We start from the raw sequence: 24,931 nt of genomic DNA, 5'->3' as shown, positions 1-24,931 counted from the left end.
AAAGGATGTACCTTCAACATTTATTTCATACTTTCAAAATCGTAACTTCCTTGAGAAATCCGAAATATACATAATTATACTCCCTATCCCACATGAAAGACCTATTTCTTTTCTTGTACCAATTCACAGAAAAATGGAGTTAATATATTATTGTGAAACACCTGATAACACCAAACATCGATTTTCACGCAATGTAAGGAAATCGCTAGTAATTAATTTACAAATCATAGATTTGGTTCGTATTATGCAATCTGGAATTTTTTTTGTGAAATTTCTTTCGGCATCTTTCCATGATACAAACTTCGGGACAATATCAAAAATAAAAATTCCCTGTTCCACAATATGCATGTTCACTTTTATTTTCACTAAAATAAAATAAACACGCCGCAGTTCTGAGTAACACATGATGAGTCACACTTATGCCATTATACAGATAATAAGATACTGTATTTTATATTTGTATATGATTTGGAACTGCAATATTCAAAATGTTCAACAAAATTGAATGAAATAAACAAGGTTTAATATCAGTCAAATGTATGGAGTATCTTTTAATCTAGTCTTATGTGTGGAACTTTGTATTTCTGTTATCTATTCGAAAAGTAATCAATTACATTATAAAGAGACAAGCAGATGATACATAACAAAATTATCTCTATAATCAACGAGAATGGAATTCGAAATAATCTCTCTCGTGATAACAATTATTGGCACATAATATCGCTCTAGGAAGTATGCATTTGTATTAAAAGGTGTTAAAATACTTTTATATTCAAGTATATGAGAACTATACAAATTTGATATGACATAATAGATATTTATTGTCAGTCAACATATATCTTCATCACAGTGGACCATCATATTTCTGTATTCATGTCAGACCATAACTACGAGGGTTGGGGTAATAAGTCTGTGGCCAGGAGGAAAAAGGTCTTAAGTCAATTTTTTGTGAAAATGAGATTTTAATATATTCTGAAAGTGGAAACAATTCTCTACAATCTGGTAAAACGGTTAAAGTTAAATAAGACTCCTGACTGGATTTATGGAGCTTTACCAAATGTCCTAAATACTTTTTAAATCAAGCACACACAGAATAAAAGACTTAAGAATATATAATACTTTATTCCTTACAAACTATCACATGTTTACTTTCCATGCTTCCCTATTAAAAAGGTCTAACTTGTACTTCAGCCATTTTATCACATACTGATGCCCTTTCCTTTTAAAACTTTAAGCACCAGGGTAAACAGTCCTATAATTGTTTAAGACCCATTTTGCATTCCTAATAATTTAAATTTCTCATTTATTTTGACATGAAAAAGGTCTTATGTTTACATAGTCCCTTCTACTCAGTTTGGGTTCTAGTCTTAAAAGGGCTTAAGTGCGGCTGTTTTAGATAATAATGGAGAAAATTGTTAAATGAGCAACATTACCTAGTTTAAAAGAAATATAAACAAATAATATCCAGGTGAAACCTCTTAATTAAAAAAAACTGTATAATTGACGCCAATTTCAATCTTTCTACTGCTCTCGTGAAAAGTATACAATTTTTAGTCAAGACCTTTTTCCTCTCGGCCACAGAATCGTAACTACTTTTTTTTTGTGAAAAATGCAGACGCGATTCAAAATTTTGAAATATGCAAATGAAACAGCAGTGTATGTGTACTATTTGGGTAAGGTAGGATAGGGTAGAGATCAAATATCCATGAATGACACAGCATCATGGTACCTCAAAGGGTAGGCTATGTGGATGTGAGGCATTCTATGTCAAATCGAATACTTTTTGGGGAAAATTGAATGCACCATTTTTATTCTCGTTGTAATTTTTTTAGTGCATGCTACAAGAGAAAATATGAGGCAAACAATTTTTCTTTTGTTAACTGAATCATTTTTAAAGTCATCACGATTTTTTAAATATTGACCAAAATGAAGATATCCGCTGCATATGTTTTCAGTTATTTTCAAATAACTCGACAAGTGTTTATCAATGGAAATTGAATCTTGACTCAAACGAAAGCCATTTAAATTAGAAAGCCAATTAATTTAGAAAAACATGGAAAGAAACGTGCGAAAAATTTAAAACGAGTGTTTTCAGTTATATTTGAAAAGTTTAGCAGACCAGACAGGCCTATTCAACTGAGACCACATCTGAAAATATGAGAGTCTTATCGCGTATGAATTTAAAAAATATCTAGTGCAAATTCAATATCAGGCACACAATCGTACCACACATTCTTACTGGTCTTAAAACAGATTATATCAGCGAAAATGTATTTTCATTCAGATACTCAAAAATTGTTTAAGATTACTCGTGTGTAAAAGTATTTGTACCTATGAACTATGACGTAATCTTAGTGCATTATAAACAATTATTAGTGACCTTTGTTACTTAATAACTTGTCATATTAAACCCATATTAAGGATGCACAAGTTCTGCAGTCCCAACCATATTTCGGTGAGTACTAAATGTAATAATAGTTAATTCATAAATATTCCATTGCTTCTCCAACTTCAAATTTTTCCCATAAACGAAGTTACATAAAGGGTCGTTTGGTATCTTTTTAAAAATACATATCGTGGTGTAATCATAACGAAAATTATGCTTAAACTTTTGTCTGAAAAAACGGTAATAATACAAAAATAAATATCGCTGTGAAAATTTGGTAGTAACAGGAAGAAAGACTGTTTAATTTCATTCAAAATGAGCTGTCATTTGTTTTTCTGCAATGGATAGAACCAGAGTTACAGTCATTTCAATTTTATGGTATGCTCTATTCTAGGTTTTTCATGCAGAACTGCAAGAGTACATAACTTCTCAAATATAAAAGCAATTTCGTAAATAAAAAATACGAGTCTAATGAATTTCCTCACAGAATATACAAAAAATATTTCCACAGAATCTGAAAGGTTGTGATTAAATCAGTGTTTGAATTGACATGGAATGCCTCATGTCCTACTTGAAAGGGCAGTGTTTACACAACATTTGGAATTTAGCATTACAGCACACATACACAACCTAAAATCCCATCAAGTCACATCTATTCTGTATGGAGGTCGACTCGTAACACTGCTGTCACACTAAACCCCTGTAGTGATGTGACCACATACTCGTACTATGGATGCACAACATGGTTGCTGATTCATAACTGAATTTACATTGCTCTCTGTGTGATAATCTTGAAGACTGGTGACAACAGCAGAAGAGATAAGATGACGAGTCAGTTGATGGCAGGAAGAGTAGGTCATAGAATAAAAGTCAGGAAGGAGGGTAAGGAGAAACAAAGAAGACGTCCTGAGTCGACAAGGACGTAAAGAAGATTTGGGTAGTCCATATACTGGAGAGGGAAGAAAGGAGGAAAGGAGAAACTGCAGAACTACAGCCTACGAAGTTGGTGCTTAAGAGGGGAAGTGATAAAAGAGTAGCAAAATACATAGAAACAATTAAGTGTTCAACCAGTAATAGTAACTATCAAAATAATCGAAGGGTAAAATGTATGAACAAATAAGTGAATTGGTGTCCAGTGAAACAATCGATGATAAAGGAGGTGGTGACAAGAGGAAATTGGAAGTATTTGTAAATAGGAATTGGTAGTGAAATGTTACTAATATGGGAAGTGACTGCTAAGTTTAATGGACAATCAGAGAAATTTAAATGATAGGAAGAGAGGCAGTATTTCAATGTAAGTTTACAAATGAAGGTTGAGTTGAGCATTGACTTACAAAATAATAATATATATTATTTAATGTATCGAAGTACATATGTTGTTTCCATGCAGATATTCTGCATCATCCTACGATGAAAGAGTAGTGGAACAGAGAAAAATCCTCTCCGGCACCGGGATTTGAACCCGGGTTTTCAGCTCTACATGCTGATGCTTTATCCACTAAGCCACACCGGATTCCCATTCCAATGTCGGATCGAATCATCTCAGTTTAAGTTCCATTGAGGCCACTAGAGGGAACCCAAGAGGTGGAACTTAAACTGAGACGATTCGATCCGACATCGGTATGTCTTATTATTCAGTCTCACATTTGAAAATGTCAAGATAATTAATCACTCTAATCTTCATTAGTAGGTACAAATTTATTACTTTGACTTCGCAACTGTTAAGGCTTCAAAAACTAACACTGAATTTACGGTAGTGTTATTTTCCAGTCTACATTGTACTCAAAGCTCAATGAAAGCAGAAACAAATACATTGCATAAAACACAATGCAACCTGGGAAAGCATTCTTTCTTAGATGACTCACTTCAAGAACCAGTTAAAATCTCTAAAGTACTTACCATACACATAACCAACACAGGCCTGTTTTATGTCGGACATCTGCAGTCCAGCATCATTCAAAGCTTTCGTTACAGATTCTTTTGCCATCTGAGGGTAATCAAAATCATCTCTTCGCCCAGGCTTTTCAAACTGAAAATGACAAACATCATGTTTCAATCATTTGAACTGAACTGGTCTCATTGTGACACTCCAGTGAGATGCAAAAGTGAAATAGGTCTATCTGAGCTGATCAATAAGTACTGAGACTGATATGTTAATAAAATTCCTTTAAAGATACAGGCTGTTTTCGTAACTTGTATACTTGAACAACAGGGCTTTCATATATAACACTTGTAGGTTGCTGCCTTTGCATAATAGCACTACTGTTTAATGTAGACTTTACATATAACAAAATGAAAGCAACAAGAGAGGAGCAGTACAAAGCAATAAAATTCTTCTTTCTACTGAGGAATACAAAAAAAAAAAGGTACACTATCTCATACCATACTCTTCAATACAAATAAAATATACATTCCACTGTTAAACAACACGTCCCAGACATATCTGAATTGTTATTTATGACGATGTATAAAGACTGCCAAATAATCATAGACTCTCTCAGCAAAGTCTTGACTGTTTTCTGTGACTATTAACATTTTTACTACGTCAAACTACTTTTGACTAATAAAACAGTATGAAAGAACGTCTTGCAATCAATCATGGCTGCTTATCGCACAATTTTATCACTTCCCTAGCATTTGTTTATTTTTATCGCTCCCCTAGCATTTCTTTGTTTTTATCACTTGTTTTTTATAAAACAAATATATTACCGGTTGTTCTGTATGGTTGTGAAACTTGGACTCTCACTTCGAGAGAGGAACAGAGATTAAAGGTGTTTGAGAATAAGATTCTGAGGAAAAATTTTGGGGCTAAGAGAGATGAAATTACAGGAGAACAGAGAAAGTTACACAACGCAGAACTGCACACATTGTATTCTTCACACAATGCAGAACTGCACGCATTGTATTCTTCACCTGACATAATTAGGAATATTAAATCCTGACGTTTGACATGGGCAGGGCATGTAGCAAGTATGGGCAAATCCAGAAATGCATATAGTGTGTTAGTTGAGACGCAGAAGGAAAAAAGACCTTTGGGGAGGCTGAGACGTAGATGGGAGGATAATATTAAAAGTGGATTTGAGGAAGGTGGGATATGATAGAGACTGGATTAATCTTGCACAGGATAAGGACTGATGGTGGGCTTATGTGAGGGTGGCAATGAACCTCCAAGTTCCTTAAAAGACTTAAGTAAGTAAGTAAGTAAGTAAGTAACCAATAACCAACGTTCTTGATTCATGTCAGCATCATTACTATAAAGTTTGTAAATCACCACCAGTTTCTTCAGCAAGAAAAAGGAGAAGGTTGTATCAGGAAAAATGTAAAGGCAGTGACCTTCGCCAAAGAAAAATGTATACCATATGCGGTCACAACACACACTACAGTTACAACAGTGTAGGCTACTATCTGTCAGTTCTGAAAATCCTGAGAAACTGCTCCTAAAAATCGACCGCAAATATGTCAGGGCAGAGAGTGACTTCATCAAAACAAAGTAAAAATTTTTGGCAAATATTAATGGGGAAATACACAGGTTATTTGAAAATTAGTGGCAACATTGCTAGTAATGAAGCTCCCCTAGTGGTGACCAATGTATGCTGGTAGTATGAGATGAAGAGGTATGTGATGTGTGTTATCTGTAAGTTATAAAGCAATAATTTAATTTATATTCTATATGCAGTCATAATAATAAGACTGTCACCTGCAAAAACCTAATGCCAAAAAAAGATACACAAGAGTTGGACCCTCTCAAAATTATTATTTCTTTTTTTATGATTATGAAGGTTTATTAATCACTCATTCTGTTCCAATTTAAATGCGTGTGGATGCTGCATATTACAGTCACTTTTTGGAATACAATTTACAACGAGCAATGAGCCAGAAGCGCCAAAATCTCTTGAATACTCATTCCACTGTGCTTCACAACGATGCTCATAGTCACATGGCTGCCCAATTGGTTAACTTACTTAACAGATTGAACTGGGAAATTCTAAAGCATCCTCCTTATTATCCGGATACGAGTTTCTGCAATTATGACCTTTTTCCTAAGACGAAAGAACAACTGAGAGGGATAAGGTTTAAAAATAGGCCATTATAAGAGTTTCTGAATTTTAAGCGGATGACATTCATCACCTGCCAAAGGTATGACGATAAGTACATGGTACTAGAGGAGGTTACCCTACTTTTAAGATCTGTGATTACAACAACTGTGAAACTTCGGAATATGTATTATAAGTCTTTCTCGTGTTAAATTCTATCGTACCTGGTTTACATGTTTCGGACTGTTATGGGCCTTCTTCAGAACGGGTTGTTGCTAGTCTTGGTGCCTTTTGTTTTGTTTCCTGTGGGGGTGTGTTTGTGTAGTGTAATGTGGATCAAAGAGTGTGTGTGTTCTGAAATTGAGTTGTGTATTGAGAATTTCATTTGGATGTGTTTTTGTGTGTCTGTATATTTCGTATTGTTCTAGTGTGTTTAGTTTCTGGCTTTTTGATTGGATGTGTAGAATTTCCCATAACAGATCGAAACATGTTAACCAGGTACGATACAATTTAACACGAGAAAGACATATAATACATATTCCGAAATGATACAGTGTTAAAAATTGTGTAATCAAGATGTATAATTGTGAATAATTTTTGTTCTTATGTAAAGTGTTGCAACTAATTTTCAAATGATCCCATGTATTTAGCCACGAACTTATCTCACAAACCACGCTCATATTTAGACAGTGGAATTTAGGCAAAAATCCCCCCCCCCCCAACCCCGTGATACATATAGGCTTGAGATTTAATATTTAGGTTTTCATGGATAAACAGTATGTCTAAATAAAGAAATTTTATAGTGCCTAAAATGCCTATTTCGACATTTGTGCCTAATTTCATGTACTTTCTTAATTTATTTTTGCATTATTTTTGTAATTATTTTTAACTTTTTATTCACTACTTCTTCAATCTTTTTCGTAATTCCACTCTTTTACTTGACAGTCTATACTGCTTACATTTCTAGCAAGATGGATAACAATCATTTCTTTTTCCCCACATTCGGAAAGTCCAGCAATGAATGACAATATGGAAATACCTGCAAGCCACCCATTTTTATTCTATCCTAAAATTCCAACTTTCACCGAAATAGCAGCATAACATCTACTTGACTACAAACCAGTTTGTCCTTCAGCATCTAAGTCACAGACAAACTTGTACTGTGTAATGCCAAAAATTAAATCGTCTAATGCAGTAGTGGCAAGGACATGAGCTACCTCATGAAGTGTGCTATCCATAAGGACTGTTTACATATCTCGTGTCATGTCGAGTATGTTGGAGGGATGAGTTTAGTGAGAAAGGACTGAACAAATATGGTGGTGCACCATACATGTCAGAGTTTACGAATAATTTCATTATTGAAAGAATCTCAGTAAGTAAACAAATTGTGTCCCATTTGATTTATTTGCAGTATCATAGTAGCAGAAATAAACCAGTTTAAACTAGTCCGTGTGTGTACAATAATTAATTTATTTTTCGAAATAAATATATATATATATATATATATATATATACTGGTATATATATATTGTATTTCGAAAAATATACAGTACCTACAGCATGTAGTTTTAACACAATATTATTACTTAAAAAAATTAATTGAATCTTTTTGGGAAACGAAATTAAGGAGGTACAAAAATCTAATGTTTTTATCAACAAAATATAATAATATCAATAATTCTTATTGGATCACAGTAAATATATATTTATTAGCCTATGGTTTGCACACTGCTTAAATAAAATTTATTGAAATAATGTGATATTATATAACATATTTGTTTAACTAAAACGATTCATGACAATTTTTTCTCTTTGTCTTGATTTTAATAGAGTATCATACAAACTTTTACTTTCATGGACACTTCAAACATAAGTATTCTATTAATGAAACAATTTTTTAATCTCTTCAAATGATATAACGAGACCAGTGTAGCTTATCTTGAGAACTTATTCTCTGGAAGAAGGGGACTTTTTCGTTTCAAGTATTTTTTGCAATATTTGAATTAAGAGATTTTGAAGCTGCAAGCTGCAAAACAGCTTTTAATCTTGTATCCTTTATGTTTGCCCTCAGTCTTGGCTTCATACGCTTCATTGCAGAGAAGAACTGTTCGCAAGCAAACATTAATAGTACATACGCTGCAAATTTATGTCGGAAAACCGAGATGGGTTAAGTCATCTGTAGAAAGCAGCGATATTCAGTTCTTGGTAGACATATTTTAATATTGTATCATCTAGAAGTTCAAATTGTAAATTACGTGACATCTTCAGGGTTCACAGAAAAAGGTGTAGTGAACAGGGCAAATTGAGTTTGTAACTTACTAAAATCTATGTATCTACTCTCAAATTCTCTTATCAGCTCCTCCTAAATATCACTACACATTTTGTCATCTATTTCTGTATTAAGTGACTTCAATGACGGAAAATGACGCAAGTCACCTCTTGCAATTTGGGATTGCAACAATGAAAGTTCTCCTTTGAATGCACTGATAGCATCACACATTTCAGTGATCAAAAGATTGCACCCTGAAGCCTTAAATTAAGAATATTGAGATGCTGAGTAACATCTACCAAGGATGCTAGATTGCTGAGCCACTTTATGTTATGCAGTTCAGGAAATTCCTTGCCTTTACTCAATACAAATTCAGCAATATATTCTCGAAGCTCAAAAAAAACTTTGGAGTGTTTTGGCCCAGCTTAACCACCTTACTTCAGAATAATAGGAGATACCATAGTATCCAAAATGAATGGAGTGAAGAAGTTCCCTGAATTGACTGTGATTCAAACCTTTTCTCCTAATAAAATTTACAATTTTCAGCACCACCTCCATTACATGGTTCATTTGCATGATTTTGTGCAGAGTGCCTTTTGATGTACAATACAGTGGAAATTAACAAACATATGATTAGGATTAACAGATGTCAATTTCTTTTTTAAATGTCTGATGAAACCCATATGCGCACCAATCATGGATGCAGCAGTAATTGATACAAGTTTGTTCCAAGGCAATGCTATCCGCTCAATACAGTCTTCAATATCCTTAAATATAACTTGACCATTTGTTATTGTCTTTCAGTGGAACAAGCTCGAAAAATTCTTGAGTAACTTTGAGTTCATGATCGATACCACAATTGAAAACTACAAGTCATGCTACATCTGTTATGTCGTTGCTTTCATCAATAGTTGGGGAAAAACTAAAGAGCCGATTACATAATCTTTTTAGTTGATTTTCTACATTTCACCCAGATCCTAGATGTGGCTCGCAACTGTCTTTCTGGACAAGTTTATGATTTCATACTGTTTAGCTTCGATTGGTGACATCTTTCTTGCAGTCTTCATAATGCATGACTTGATAAATTCACCACTTGAAAAGCGGTGACATGAGGTTGCAATATTGTACAAAAGCTCGTAACTTAGGTTTAAGACAGAATCGCTGTCCTTGGAAAAAGCATGCAATGACGAAGCCTAGAAGACAGGCAAAAATCATTGTGTTCTATTTACGTTATTTAAGAATAAATGTCACATAATATAATTATTAATAATATTATTAAATGGATTATTATTCCTTATTATAAATATTAATAGTATTACATGCGTATTAACATTCTTAATAGTATCTCTAATAATGATAATATTCTGTACTGCATTATGTTAGAGCTATAGCTATAGCTATTGCCAGTTTATGGAAAACAAACCCAATGCTGTTTTGCAGCAAGATGGAGCACCATCTCACATCCACGATCTCCCTCTTAAACATCTAATATCCTGGCAGATGGCTAAGCTGAATGGGCCCCCTAGTATAGCCTCTATGGTGCCTTGATCTCATGTTCGTTCATTTTCTCTGCTTCTATGTAAAGGACAATTTACATGCCATCTTAGCCACCAAAACTACGATGAATTGAACTGCACACGTGGGGCACATGAACTACTTGTTCATCAGCTGCTGTTTTCTGTATGGCTAGAAATCTTGTATAATTTCAAAGTGTGCCATGCCAACATATGATGCGCACACTGAACTTGACTAAGTAAGGTAAAATAAAAATTGTTTCAATTACTTTAAATAGTACACAATTCATATTCTTGTGCATTATAATTTTTGTACAATAAAGACTTTTAATTATTCACGCCTTTTAACTCCACATGTGAACTTAACCAGCCTATGCAATAGTTTAAAGGAAAAACCAAATGATATAGGGGTATATGGATAGATTGTACAATCTTAGAAAAAAGTTTTGTCGCACAGATACTTTATCAGTCCCAGAAAAAAAGGTAGTGTGCATGATCAGACATACAATGAAACAAACTAATGTTATACATCTTGATTACACAACTTTGGAATATGTATGATAAGACTTTCTTGTGTTAAATTCTAACGTACCTTGTTTACATGTTTCGACCTTTTATGGGTCATCTTCAGAACTGGTCGTTGCTGGTCTTGGCGCCTCTTGTTTTGTTTCCTGTGAGGGTATGTTTGTGTGGTGTAAAGTGGAGTCAAAGAGTGTGTGTGTTCTGAAATTGAGTTTTGTGTTGAGAATTTCATTGGGGTGTGTTTTTGTGTGTCTGTATATTTCATACTGTTCCAGTGTGTTTAGCTTCTGGCTTTTTGGTTGAATGTGTAATATTTCCATGTCTGTGTTGATGTCTCTGTAGGTGTTGTTAGCATTTGTGATGTGCTCTTTGTAACGTGTTTGAAATGCTCTGCCTGTCTGTCCTATTTAGAAGTTGTTGCAAGTGTTACATTTGAGTTTGTATACACCTGTATGGTTGTATTTGTTTGCTTGTATTGTTTGTGTGTTGAGATGTTTTTGTAGAGTGTTATTTGTTCTGTATGCGATGTTGTAATTTAATTTCTTGAATGAGGTTGCAATCTTGTGTGTGTTATAACTAATGTTATTATCTCAACTAGTCTTTCTCCTGTGAACCAGGTAGTTTGTCCTCTGATCATATGCACTGCCTCCTTTCTGGAACTTATAAAGTACTGTACCTGCATTGTGGATTGCTCGACTTGGCTCTTTGAGGGCCAAACTTGAGACAGATCTTTGCACATATGCTTGCTTTGGCCTATTGTGTACTCTATATGTGTGATGCTTGTCCAAGTCAGAGAGATGGTCTGGGTGGTTTTTTGTGAATCCGATGCCGACAGATGGACCATCCTACCTTAGTTCTGACAGCCAGGTCCCATCCTCGGACGAATACCTGATGAACCCCAGACCCGAGTCCCAAGGCCTTCCTATATCAGCATTAGAAACCTATACCATCACGAAACTTCACCACAGCCTATTTTTAACTACTGCAGATGATAAATGAAATGAGAAGGTGGAGTGTGTTAGTGGAATGATAGAAGGAAATGGGAGCACACCGAGAAAAGCTCTCTGCAATGTCTGCTTTGTCCACCACAAATTCTATCACGACCTAGCCAGGCATCGAACCTAAAGCTTAAGCATCAGATGCACTCTGTATCATCGATTCTGAGAAACCTAATGTATATTCCATGAAGTCACGAAATCGAAAATTTTGCAAGATAACAATACTTTCATTGTCCTTTGAACAATAATAAATAAAAGCTTACTGGGAAAAAAAAAAGTACTTTGATTACTTGTAACATTTTGTTTTGCAATGACTCGCCATGTCATGCTCATAATTTGTCCTGCCACATAAGTCTTATGTACGTAGATACATTATCACTTCACAATAGCAAGGCAAAGTGCAAACACCGAGACACAGTCATTAGCTTCAAGGTTTAAGATTAGAACTTTGTACTACTTAGCCAAATTCTCCATTTTCATCATGAATATCAACAAAACAAATTCTGAAGCACTTTGTATTCGAACATTCCATTTATAGGCCTATGTATTTCTGAAGTCTTTAAAAAATAAAATGTACCATATCAAAGACTTCGTTGTAAATAAAAAATGCGTTGTAAAGAGATTTTCTGGATGGAATAAAATTTATTTTTCAATTCCAAAATTTCGCGACACACTCCATGGGACTGCGCAACACATACCGGTTCAGAACCCCTGGTTTAAACCATTCAGCACATCACATGCATTTGCTTACAAAACAAGTGTCGCATGTATAATCATGGAATAAGAAAATTAAGAATTGTTATTCTGTTCATGCTAGCTGTAGTCGTAGGTTTGCTTGTGTATGCTTTCTTATTAGGAATTATATCATTGCTATGTCGCTCATTAAATACCGGTAGCAATAGGCTTATAATACTCTTAGTTTTAATATTTGCTATATCCTTAAAATCAAAGCTGCGCAGCAAAACTATGCACATTCAGGCTGGGGGAATTGTTTGTAATGTGTACACTTATTTTAGAAATCATTGTGAAATGCGAAATGAAATTTTGGTTTCAGAATACATAAAAGAATTTAATAAAATACAATCGAGAATGGCAGATGCTACTGGTATCCGCAAAAGAAAAATAAAGAACAGCTACAGCACTTGCTTGTGCAAAATAAGTAAACCAGGAGAAAGGAAGGGGTGCAGGTAGTCCTCTTTTCCTAGCAGAACACGGTCAGAAGATAATGGGATGGAGTGAAAGTTTTGTAAAATTATGACAGGAAACATAGTTTTCTAAATCTGAAGAAAATCTGAAGTATAATTTCAAATTGTAAGATTTATTTTGTTTCATGGGTGTAGCAATAATGAAATGAAATAAATAATGTTTTAAAAGAGCATTAATTGAGAATTACAAAATCATGTTGTATGACATAACACTAGAAATGTAAGCAACTGATACATTGCAGTGGGTAATAACACAGCTCGAGGGTATATTCACAGCACGATAAACTACTTCATATTAACCCATACACCTCCATTCTACCCAAAAAGCAGGATTGTTCTTAAGGTAGACAAAAATAGATTTCTGAGTGGATGCCACCATCTCAGAGCAGTATTATATCAAGGATTCTAAGTGAATGGAATAAACATGATGCTGAATGAACACCGTTACATAAGTCTGGAAAGAAAACAATGACCCAACCCACTACACATAAATTACGGGAGAAAAAAACACGTACTTAAATAGGCCTAATCTGATTAAGCTTCTGGCTGATATGGATGAATCTCTAAAATGTTGCTAATTTGAAATCCAACACCACTCCTGTAAAAACTAATTTTAAAGGAAAGCTGAAAAAATTCGCACATCTTTTATGGCTGTAGGCTTATTTTTCCCACTTCTTTATAAGAATTTCAGACTCCTGACACCACTATAATTTTTTTCTTAATTATCTGGTCCACTATTTTAAAATGTATACTTAAAAGAGTAATGTAGGACGTCTATAAAATATTTTACACCATTTACACATTTCTTGTATATTTGTAAAGTTTGTTCAGAGTTTTAAATGTCAACCTCCTTGAAAAGAAAATATAGGGATATTTTTGCTTCATAGGTACTTTTTTCTTCTTAGGTTCTTAATACCGAAGCAGATGTGCAACTGGAGAGAAACATCAAACACGGAAGTGTGATTCATCTTCTAACATTAGTTTTGGAGCTTACAAATACAGAAAGAAAGAAACAGTAATGTCTCACTTACATTTTGTCAATATATTGGTAGCTACCACTTCTAAGATATAATATATAAAATTCTGAAATATACCCTGAAATTATCATATAGTAGACGGATATTTCTAAACCACTTACATAACTTAAAAATTACATTCATGGCCTAGCAATAAAATAAAATAGTGAAAAATGTCAATCTTCTGGAAGTCAGCCTTCTGGCTTTCTTTACCAGGAGGCTGACATCTTTACCAGGACACTGACAATCATCTTACTATGTAATTAGGCATTTTATTTACTGAAGTACGATTTAGCAATCTGTCAGCTGGCCTATGTAATACCAATGACATACCAGTCAGTTTTGAATTTTTTTACTTTTATTCTTTTTCTAGAAAATGGCTCCAAAAAGGAAAGATACAGAAAATCAAACACTGGAGAGGCTGAAGAAGAAAAGAGAAGCCAAAAAAACTCAGACAAAAAAAAAACACAGACTTCAGTAAACATTTCCTCTGTAAGTAAGCACAGGGGGTCCAGTCATTCCACTTCGGTGGGTCAAATGGGGCAAATAACTCTTCACATAAGAGTGACATACAATAATCCCCAAGGAAAAGATAAGGAATTGTATTAATTTTGTACTCTGTCTGACGACCTTAGTTATGACCCTGTTGCCAAATCATTAGAGACTAAAATAGAGTAGGCTATTTTGTCCAATGTCAGCCTCCTCGACCTTAAAATTTTAGAGCCCAAAATGTTAAATGTTATGTTTTATTTAACAACGCTCGCAACTGCAGAGGTTATATCAGCATCGCCAGATGTGCCAGAATTTTTTCCCGCAGGAGTTCTTTTACATGCCAGTAAATCTACTGACATGAGCCTGTCACATTTAAGCACACTTAAATGCCATCGACCTGGCCCAGGATCGAACCCGCAACCTTGAGCATAGAAGGCCAGCGCTATACCAACTCGCCAACCAGGTCGACTAGAGCCCAAAATCTAGCATTTGAACTCGATAAAGTATGTGACCACTATTTTTGAATGAAAGAATATCTTAAAATAAGTTCATTCGAATTTTTTTCAAATTTTTTGGAGAATATTTCACTTTTATTTTTGAGGTTGGAAATATGCTACATTTGAGAGATTCACCCATTGATGTAGGCCTATATAGGTCTACATCCATTATAAGTAGGCCTACATCTCACTTGATACGTGTCAGAGGATGAACAGCAGTTCGTATACATAGTGAAATATGTTACTAGTAAGCGATGTATGCAATGGAGGCGCAAAAGAACTGGCCACCCTACCCCATTATATTCTGGCTTAGTTGCCTCGTGAGTGATGCCTTATGATGTTCCAATCTGTTTTCGAACAGTTGACTGAACCACCACTACCTCAAAATTGTAGCACACTATTCTAAGGACACAACGTGGCCACTGCGAAACTATAAGCCCATTCAACATGCCCAAATACCTTCCTTTTCATATATATGACATTCTCAGATGTTTTCACACCTGATCACATAGCCCCATGGTACAACCATTATGTTGCACTAAGTGGGGAAAGTACTGCTTTCATCGATCCAGGGAAAATTTATTTGCATATCTATCTACTAAGATATGTAATATGCAAGGCACACTAAAACCACAGTCTAGTATATACAGTCGCGAAGCTCAATACGTAGTAAATATGCAAACATTAGATAGTTGCTCACCACTAGGATCGCTAATATGGCCTCATTACAGGCAATGCAAGATAGTACCGTCACAGTCTATTGTTTCTAGCACCCTCAAAACTCAAGCTTCGTGACTGTATATAGTAGACTGTGCTAAAACCCTGAACAAATCAACCCTAACCTGTCGCTGATCCAAGAACTTAACGAAACTCTATTTATTTTTTCCAGATATATGTATATCAATAAAATTACATCATCTCTCAGTTTCAATTCATCATTAAATAACTTACTTACTTACTTACAAATGGCTTTTAAGGAACCCGAAGGTTCATTGCCGCCCTCACATAAGTCCGCCAGCGGTCCCTATCCTGTGCAAGATTAATCCAGTCTCTATCATCATAACCCTCAAATCCATTTTAATATTATCCTCCCATCTACGTCTTGGCCTCCCTAAAGGTCTTTTTCCCTCCGGTCTCCCAACTAACACTCCATCATTAAATGAAACAACACAAAAAAGATGCGAGTCCTGTCTGTGGTGTGTAGCAAGATCAAAGTGCTGTATTGGATAATTTTGACAAAGTCATTATTCAATGTACCATTCATAAAAGTCAAGAAAGTAGCAATTCCTCAAGCATCTAGTATGCTTGAAAAGAACATTACTGGTAGTTTAAAAGGTGACAGCACAAGTGTACGAAACATTATTAAGTATATTAGCTTCAAACTAAAGAACACAAAGATCAACAGGCTACAATTAAATGAGAAGCTCACATATATGGCAAATGAGGAATTATTATTTGTAGCATATCAAACAAAAAGGATGCAGGATATCCTACCATCTATGAAGATGAAACAGATGAAAGAAATAAAGGCCTAGTGCTACCAATGTCTAAAGGATTGAGGCTGTTCATTCTTGTTGACACTTGTAAAGATATTGTTCAGTTGTTCCTAGTACTGTTAGACAGCAGAAACACAAATTGATAAATATTTACAATAGCATTACCAAAGGAAGGCAGATACCAAGGACCCCCATCAAAGACACTAAGGGATAGCGCGGGAGAGAGGGGTTTGGGTGGAATAGTGACATTCTTAGATAACTGAGAGTATATGTAAGATATACCAAAAATCTAAACTAACCTAACCTGTTCACTGATTCAACCTTAGGTAAACTCGTCTTTTCTCTGTGACCAGTATGGAAACGCACAGAAAAGAGATGTGTTGCTTCTCTCTGCAATCTACCCCTTCCACCACAACGGACTGATCCCACCTGCATGCACCTCTCCACCAGACCCCCATATTCACAGCAACTTTCAACCCATATTTCAATATGAAATTGGTGTTGGCACTCAATTTTTTTTCTTTTGTTTATGGTACATATGACTCAACTAGGAAGCAAGTAAATGCATTTGTGCCTTAATGTGGTAATGCAATTCTAAAGAAAAACCCACAAATCAACAGAAATTCTTGATTTGTGATAACGATGCTGTAGATAACAAGTAACTTACTGTATCAGAGCTCTGGGCATCACGACTAGTGAGAGGGATGAAACACTGACAAATAATTTCTTCATGAAGAGGTAAGAGACTCACTTTCCATCCCCTTATATATTTTTCCTTTGTAAACCAACGACAACATTATTTCGTGGGAATCTAGTCCTCAATGGGAACGAATTGCGATGAATTTGGGAAGCTGCATTAAGTAGCTAAACCCAGTTTAGAAAACCGGATAGATATCTATTTCTTTACAATTGCGTTACCACGTTAGAGTACAACTGTATAAATGTACTTGGCTTCTAGTGAAATCATATGTACCGTAAAGAAAAGAAAAATTGAGTGCCAACACCAATTTAGCACCAAAATAAGGATTGAAAGTTGCTGTGAAAGTAGGGGCAGACAGGATCGCTCCATTGAGGTAGAAGAGTAGATGGCACATACATTTCATTTCCGCGTGTTTTACTGATCACAGAGAAAAAAACTTGTATTCATAAGGTCGGATCAGTGACAGGCTAGGTTAGATTAGTTTAGTTTAGACTTTTGGTATGTCATGTAGATATTCTCAATTTTCTAAGAATGTGCCCTTTCTTCAAAGGCATACCAAATGCCTAAACTAACATAATCTAACCTAACCTGTCACTGATTTTCGACCTTACTAAAACTGGCTTTTCTCTGTGATCAGTAAGGAAAAGCATGGAAATGATGTGACATGTGCTGCCCACTCCTTGTTGCATACCTCCTTCACCTGGATTGAGCGATCTTGCCTGCCCGCATCTCTCTCCACTGGCCCTTCATGGGCTGTTCGCGCCACATTACCAGTGATAAAAGTGTGAAATATTCGCTCAGTGGCCGGTGGATACTCTACCTTGTCCCACCCCTTTAACGACACACTGTTGTGCGGCTATCACGTTTTTGCGGCCCCTAGGCTATAATCTAGGATAGCCTAGTAACGAATACTTCCATCGGTAGTAGTAGTAGTAGTAGTAGTAGTAGTAGTAGTAGTATTAGTAGTAGTAGTTAATTTTATATTTTCCTCATATAAGTAGGCTATATAAAACGCAAAAATGACGATAGGCCTATCGGTAATAAAAAAAATACCAATTCAAAGATTACAGCACAAAGTAATATTCTGTTTCGGTTTTTAGGCCTCATAAATTAATTTCTACGACTACTGCACTGGCAAATTTTTAATCCTACAACGTGCAAAGTTTGACATTTAAAATTAACGCAGAGGTAGGCTACATAAAGACGAATAGGCAAGGTAGGATTCTTAATACTTACTTACTTACTTACTTACAAATGGCTTTTAAGGAACCCGAAGGTTCATTGCCGCCCTCACATAAGCCCGCCATCGGTCCCTATCCTGTGCAAGATTAAGCCAGTCTCTATCATCATACCCCACCTCCCTCAAATCCATTTTAATATTATCCTCCCATCTACGTCTCGGCCTCCCTAAAGGTCTTTTTCCCTCCGGTCTCCCAACTAACACTCTATATGCATTTCTGGATTCGCCCATACGTGCTACATGCCCTGCCCATCTCAAACGTCTGGATTTCAAGTTCCTAATTATGTCAGGTGAAGAATACAATGCGTGCAGTTCTGTGTTGTGTAACTTTCTCCATTCTCCTGTAACTTCATCCCGCTTAGCCCCAAATATTTTCCTAAGCACCTTATTCTCAAACACCCTTAACCTATGTTCCTCTCTCAGAGTGAGAGTCCAAGTTTCACAGCCATATAGAAGAACCGGTAATATAACTGTTTTATAAATTCTAACTTTCAGATTTTTGGACAGCAGACTGGATGATAAGAGCTTCTCAACCGAATAATAACACGCATTTCCCATATTTATTCTGCGTTTAATTTCCTCCCGAGTGTCATTTATATTTGTTACTGTTGCTCCAAGATATTTGAATTTTTCCACCTCTTCGAAGGATAAATCTCCAATATTTATATTTCCATTTCGTACAATATTCCCGTCACGAGACATAATCATATACTTTGTCTTTTCGGGATTTACTTCCAAACCGATCGCTTTACTTGCTTCAAGTAAAATTTCCGTGTTTTCCCTAACCGTTTGTGTATTTTCTCCTAACATATTCACGTCATCTGCATAGACAAGAAGCTGATGTAGCCCGTTCAATTCCAAACCCTGCCTGTTATCCTGAACTTTCCTAATGGCATATTCTAAAGCGAAGTTAAAAAGTAAAGGTGATAGTGCATCTCCCTGCTTTAGCCCGCAGTGAATTGGAAAAGCATCAGATAGAAACTGACCTATACGGACTCTGCTGTATGTTTCACTGAGACACATTTTAATTAATCGAACTAGTTTCTTGGGAATACCAAATTCAATAAGAATATCATATAATACTTCCCTCTTAACCGAGTCATAAGCCTTTTTGAAATCTATGAATAACTGATGTACTGTACCCTTATACTCCCATTTTTTCTCCATTATCTGCCGAATACAAAAAATCTGATCAATAGTCGATCTATTACGCCGAAAACCGCACTGATGATCCCCAATAATTTCATCTACGTACGGAGTTAATCTCCTCAAAAGAATATTGGACAAAATTTTGTACGACGTCAACAAAAGTGATATTCCTCGAAAGTTACCACAGTTGGTTTTGTCCCCCTTTTTAAAAATAGGTACAATTATGGACTCCTTCCATTGTTCTGGTACAATTTCCTTTTCCCAAATAGCAAGTACAAGTTTATAAATTTCGCTATATAATGCACTTCCACCCTCTTGTATTAATTCTGCTGGAATTTGATCGATACCTGGAGACTTGTACTTTTTCAGATTTTCTATCGCAATTTCGACTTCTGAAAGCGTGGGTTCGGGTATAAATGGCTCAGCAGTTTGTATTTTAATTTCGTCCCGATCATTTCTATTTGGCCTATGTACATTTAGTAGTTGCGCAAAATAGTTTTTCCATCTGTTTAGGATTGATGGAGAGTCTGCAAGCAAGTCACCATTCTCATCCTTGATCACGTTTACCCTTGGCTGATATCCGTTCTTAAATTCCTTTATACCCTTATATAAATCTCGAATGTTTTTATTCTTACTATTTGTTTCTACCTCATTCAGTTTTTCCTTCAAGTAACCTCTCTTTTTATTCCTAAGTGTACGACTTGCTTCCCGTCTTTCATTGAAATAATTATCTCTCTTCTCCTCAACTGGATCCTGTAAGAATTTCAATTTTGCCTGTTTCCTTCTTTCTACTACCATGCAACAATCTTCATCAAACCACGGTTTCTTTTTCTTAGTTTCATAATAACCTATGCTCTGCTCAGCTGCAATTTTGATACTATCTCTGATATTTTCCCACACGCTATTAACATCTAATTCTTTCTCAACTTCGTCGGAACTTTCTAAAGTGGCAAACCTATTCGAAATTTCGACCTGATAATTTTGCTTAGCTTCCTCGTCCTTTAATTTCAAAATATTGAATTTAGTAATATTAACTTGTTGCTCTACTCGCTTGGCTACTGATAATCTTTCTCTTAATTCTCCAATCACCAAATAATGGTCAGAATTACAGTCTGCACCCCTGAAAGTTCGAATATCTACTATACTAGTATGTCTCCGTTTATCTATCAAGATGTGATCTATTTGGTTGTGTGTCAATCCATCTGGAGAAGTCCAAGTATATTTATGTATATCCTTATGGGGGAATGTTGTACTTTTGACAATTAAATTTTTCGATGTGGCAAAGTTGACTAATCTAACTCCATTGTCACTACTAATTGCGTGTAGGCTCTCTTTTCCAATAGTTGGTCTAAAAATATCCTCCCGTCCTACTTTAGCGTTGAAATCCCCCAACAAAATTTTCATATGATATCTAGGGAACTGATCAAAAGTATGTTCCAATTCCTCATAGAAGCTATCCTTTACATAGTCGTCTTTCTCTTCTGTAGGGGCGTGAGCATTTATAACTATGATGTCGCACCATCTACCCTTAAGTACTAAATATGATAACCTGTCACTGATAAATTCGACCTTTTTTACTGCTGATTTTATTCTTTTATGTACAAAGAATCCTGTTCCTAATTGGTGATTATTGTTTCCTTCCCCATAATACAACAAGTAATCTCCTATTTGTGATATGCCATTCCCATCTAACCTAACCTCTTGTACTCCTACGAAGTCTATTCTATATCTAGCTAGTTCTTTTGCTACTAATGTTACCCCTCCTGTTCTATAAAGACTAGTTACGTTCCAAGTGCCAAATCTCAAAACCTTATTCCTTTGCTGTGGTCGTGCCAGAGAATCAGTCCTATTCCGAGGCTTACTGTAGGAATTCGTAACAAGCTGTTTTTTACGGTGATGGGTTGTTAGCCCTTCGCCCAACCCCCAAGCTGGAGGACCACCCCTTATCGGCTGTCCACGACTGCTTATTCAATATATTCGCAGCTACCCTCCATATCTGGAGGCCGTCTCCTCTATCCGCAACCTGAGGACGCGCCATGCCGTGGTGATAGGGACCCACCATACATGGATTCTTAATATAAAAAAAAACTTCTCAACGAAGAAATGCACCCACAAAATTCCCTCTTAATCACGAATGATTTTTTACAAACAAACAATAAATTGAAAATTGTAATTACATTTTGGCCTACTGAACAACTACCTCCTAGTCAATACATGCAGTAATTATATCTGAATAACAGAAAAATACTAGAATGTCAAATGAAAAATTCAGCAATATAATCTGTCAATAACCTCTCTTATTGTGTAATACTACCAATAATTAAATAACATGCTATTTCATAAAGTAACTGACCTGAAAGTTTCATATAAGACCATGTACTAATTCGAATACTACATGTTAACAATTGATACGTGTTATTTACCTTTGTCATACCAACGCCAACTACAAAAACTCTGACTTTTGGAGACATTTTGAAGAGATGGTTCATCAGGCGCGCACCAAAACGTTATGTTTCTTTTACCTACAAGAACTGGAAATTTAACCACACTTCTGTCACAGATTACAGTTACTTCGACCTCACGCAATTATGCAGAACTGGCATGACACAGCTACTTCGAACATGACCAACTCTGATTTCTATTTTAACAAACATATAAAAAAACACGTTTCAAGGTTTCTGTACTTAAACCTCAACGATAACTATCAAGAATACGTGGCAGTTTTACGGCCATGACTACATAAGTCTACAAATTTCCAATAATTTTATTCATTACTACACTGCTCGAAATAAATCTATGTTTGTTTAGGCCTATTCAATTTATTCAAAACATAAATGAAAGAGTACTAATTTATATAAATATCGCGTTCAACTATGTTGTTATTCTTCTTCTTCTTTTCTTTTTTTTTTTTTTTTTTTCCAATTTTTGTGCACATTTTCACCTTGAATAGGAAATATACAGACTTTGGTCATATTACTCGATACTAACAGGCTACAGGTACACCCGTACCAACAACTCGAGCTGTCATTGGTCAGCATAGTGTTACGTCACTTGGCGGACAAGATAAACGCTACTTCGTTGTTTAAAAGTAGATTTTCGTATTTTACTTAGAATAAATTCTCCTCCAAGAAATCAATTAAAACTATTCAGAGAAGTCACCTGAGTAAATAAAATTATACCCAATTCATTATTAGCATCAATAAAAATATATGAAAATAATCATAATTATTTATTGCATCCACTGATCATACATATGATATGGGACATGTCATATTTACAAACTAATAATTAATTACATAACATACATAAAAGTAATAACTATAATTAAAAGCAACACAAATACAAATATACAAAACTTGAGACTTAATTAATTGTAGAAAAGTATAGGTCGGTCGATTTCGGCTATAAGTCCCGTTTGCAGTGTCTTGAAGTCAGGACAGTTCACGTAACAGTCTGGAGTCAATTTCAACCAACGCGTCCATCATGAGAAGACATCTTTATCCGAGTCAGGATCTGGAAAAGAGGAAGTAAAATTTTTTGAAGTAAGGCGTTCTTTTTCTATTGAGTTATAACAATTTTCAATAAATTCGTCCATACTGTAAAAGCAGTTTTCGATTAAAATTTTGTAAAGAGCTTTCTTAAATTTTTTATGTACAGATATTTCTTTAAGATAATTTGGTAGGCTATTATATACAGACAAGAAGACCAGCATAAATGAAACTGTTTTTGTACAGAGTTGTGTTAAAACTTTCAATAAAAATATTATCTTTATTTCTTGTATTGTGCTGGTGTGTGTCTGAATTTGTAGGAAAGCTATACGAATTATATTTGATAAAATTTTAAGATTCATAAATATAAGTACAGGGTAATGGCAAGAAACGCAATTTTTTTAAGAACGGCCTGCAGCTGGTAGTTTGACATACTATAACTATGGCTCTAATAGCTCTCTTTTGTAGTTTAAATATTTGGATTGCATTAGGTGAATTAACCCAAAAGATTATACCATACGTTAGGATAGAGTAACAGTATGCAAAGTACAACGTGTGAGCAGATTCAATAGACCCATAACTAACACCATAGACAAACATATTAGATAAATACTAAATTCATCTATTAATAAAGGTGTTAGAATGGGTTCTCCATTATCCCCTACAGCATTTAGCATACTGTGTATATTAATGTATTAATCTTAGAATTGAAGCAAAACCATACAAAGGCAATCAAAATCTCCAGAAATAAAGATACCCAGACAAAATATTTTAGGACAATCATCAAGGAACAATAGCAGATTCAGCAGACACATGACAAAATATGTATGATTACAATTAATTACTGCCAAATACGATTTTAAGCTCTACAGTAACAAAAAAAAAACAATGGTCTTCAAAAGAAGACACCCAGCCCTTAGCTAATATTTATTCGTTCCAATTCTACGAGAGTGCTCATTAGAGTGGAACTGAACATAGGGCTGGTTTCACCAATGCTTTACTCTCGATTAAGGTTCGATTTAATCTCCGGTAAGGACTCGCAGCATTTCACCAATTTTATCATAAAAAAATATGTATTTTCTCTAATGCCATCAGAAAATGCTAATGTAATATTTACATTTTCACAATACAAAAATTCAAAGACTTCAAAATACAGCAAATTTACATACTATTAGTAACATTCCCTAACATCTTTAGTCACTTTTTAAAAGTCTCTCTCTAGCGTATAGATAAATATACAGTATGGACACTTTGCGTCGGTACCGTTGATATAGCAGGACTGATTTCAATGCTCTTCAAACCAGTTTGAGCGTGAGACTCTGCTTTCTCCCTGGAGTTGGCACTGACATCACACTAGCTAGCAGTCGACACAGCGGAAATATAACACATACAATTAATATATCTAGGTACATTAGGTACTCAAATAAAATAAATTGGACCAATGAAATAATAAATCCGTCATTAACCGCAATGTCTAGACTCTAGAGTTCCTTTATAATGAGAGTTGAGACGTGGACCCCAACACCAATTAAAATATGTAATGATTTGATAGCGCTGAAAATGGAAAAATAAAACTCCTATGAAAAGTAAAATCATATACTTATATTATATTGTATCCTAGATCATATATAAAACAGATCAGCCAAGCTTATGTTAAATTTGGACGCAACTGGAAAATAACGGACGCTATGCGTCACTAGTGTCGAGAAATGAGCTTGCGATAACAAACACTAGATGGCAGAGTACCTGAAAAGTACATAGAGTAATACGACCCTGGGAAGACTTTTTTAAGTCATGCCACCTCCAAATTTCTTTCTCATTGTAATGTGAGGTTATGTTACTTTGATGTGTCGCTAAATTGTAGCATACAGAAGCTTGTTTTACCCAAATTCATCAACACACATAGATGACATTTTGGTACATGG

The 24,931-nt window shown here is 35.2% G+C and overlaps 1 protein-coding gene across 1 annotated transcript in view; it reads right to left on the bottom strand.

The window, feature by feature from the left end:
- Window positions 1-22,420, bottom strand: part of ScpX (Sterol carrier protein X-related thiolase) — a 50,292-nt gene extending 27,872 nt beyond the window's left edge. Inside the window, exons 1-2 of the mRNA XM_069838213.1 lie at window positions 21,942-22,420; window positions 4,286-4,415 (exon numbers count right to left, since the gene is read on the bottom strand). Of these exons, the coding sequence (XP_069694314.1) occupies window positions 4,286-4,415; window positions 21,942-22,007 (196 nt within the window). The 5' untranslated portion in view covers window positions 22,008-22,420. The remainder of the gene's footprint in view (window positions 1-4,285; window positions 4,416-21,941) is intronic.
- Between the last annotated feature and the right edge of the window lie 2,511 nt (window positions 22,421-24,931).

The sequence above is a fragment of the Periplaneta americana genome, chromosome 10, assembly GCF_040183065.1.
Source record: "Periplaneta americana isolate PAMFEO1 chromosome 10, P.americana_PAMFEO1_priV1, whole genome shotgun sequence".
NCBI lineage: Eukaryota > Metazoa > Arthropoda > Insecta > Blattodea > Blattidae > Periplaneta > Periplaneta americana.
The sequence above is the reverse complement of the archived record's forward strand: the minus strand, read 5'-3'. Positions and strand labels throughout refer to the sequence as shown.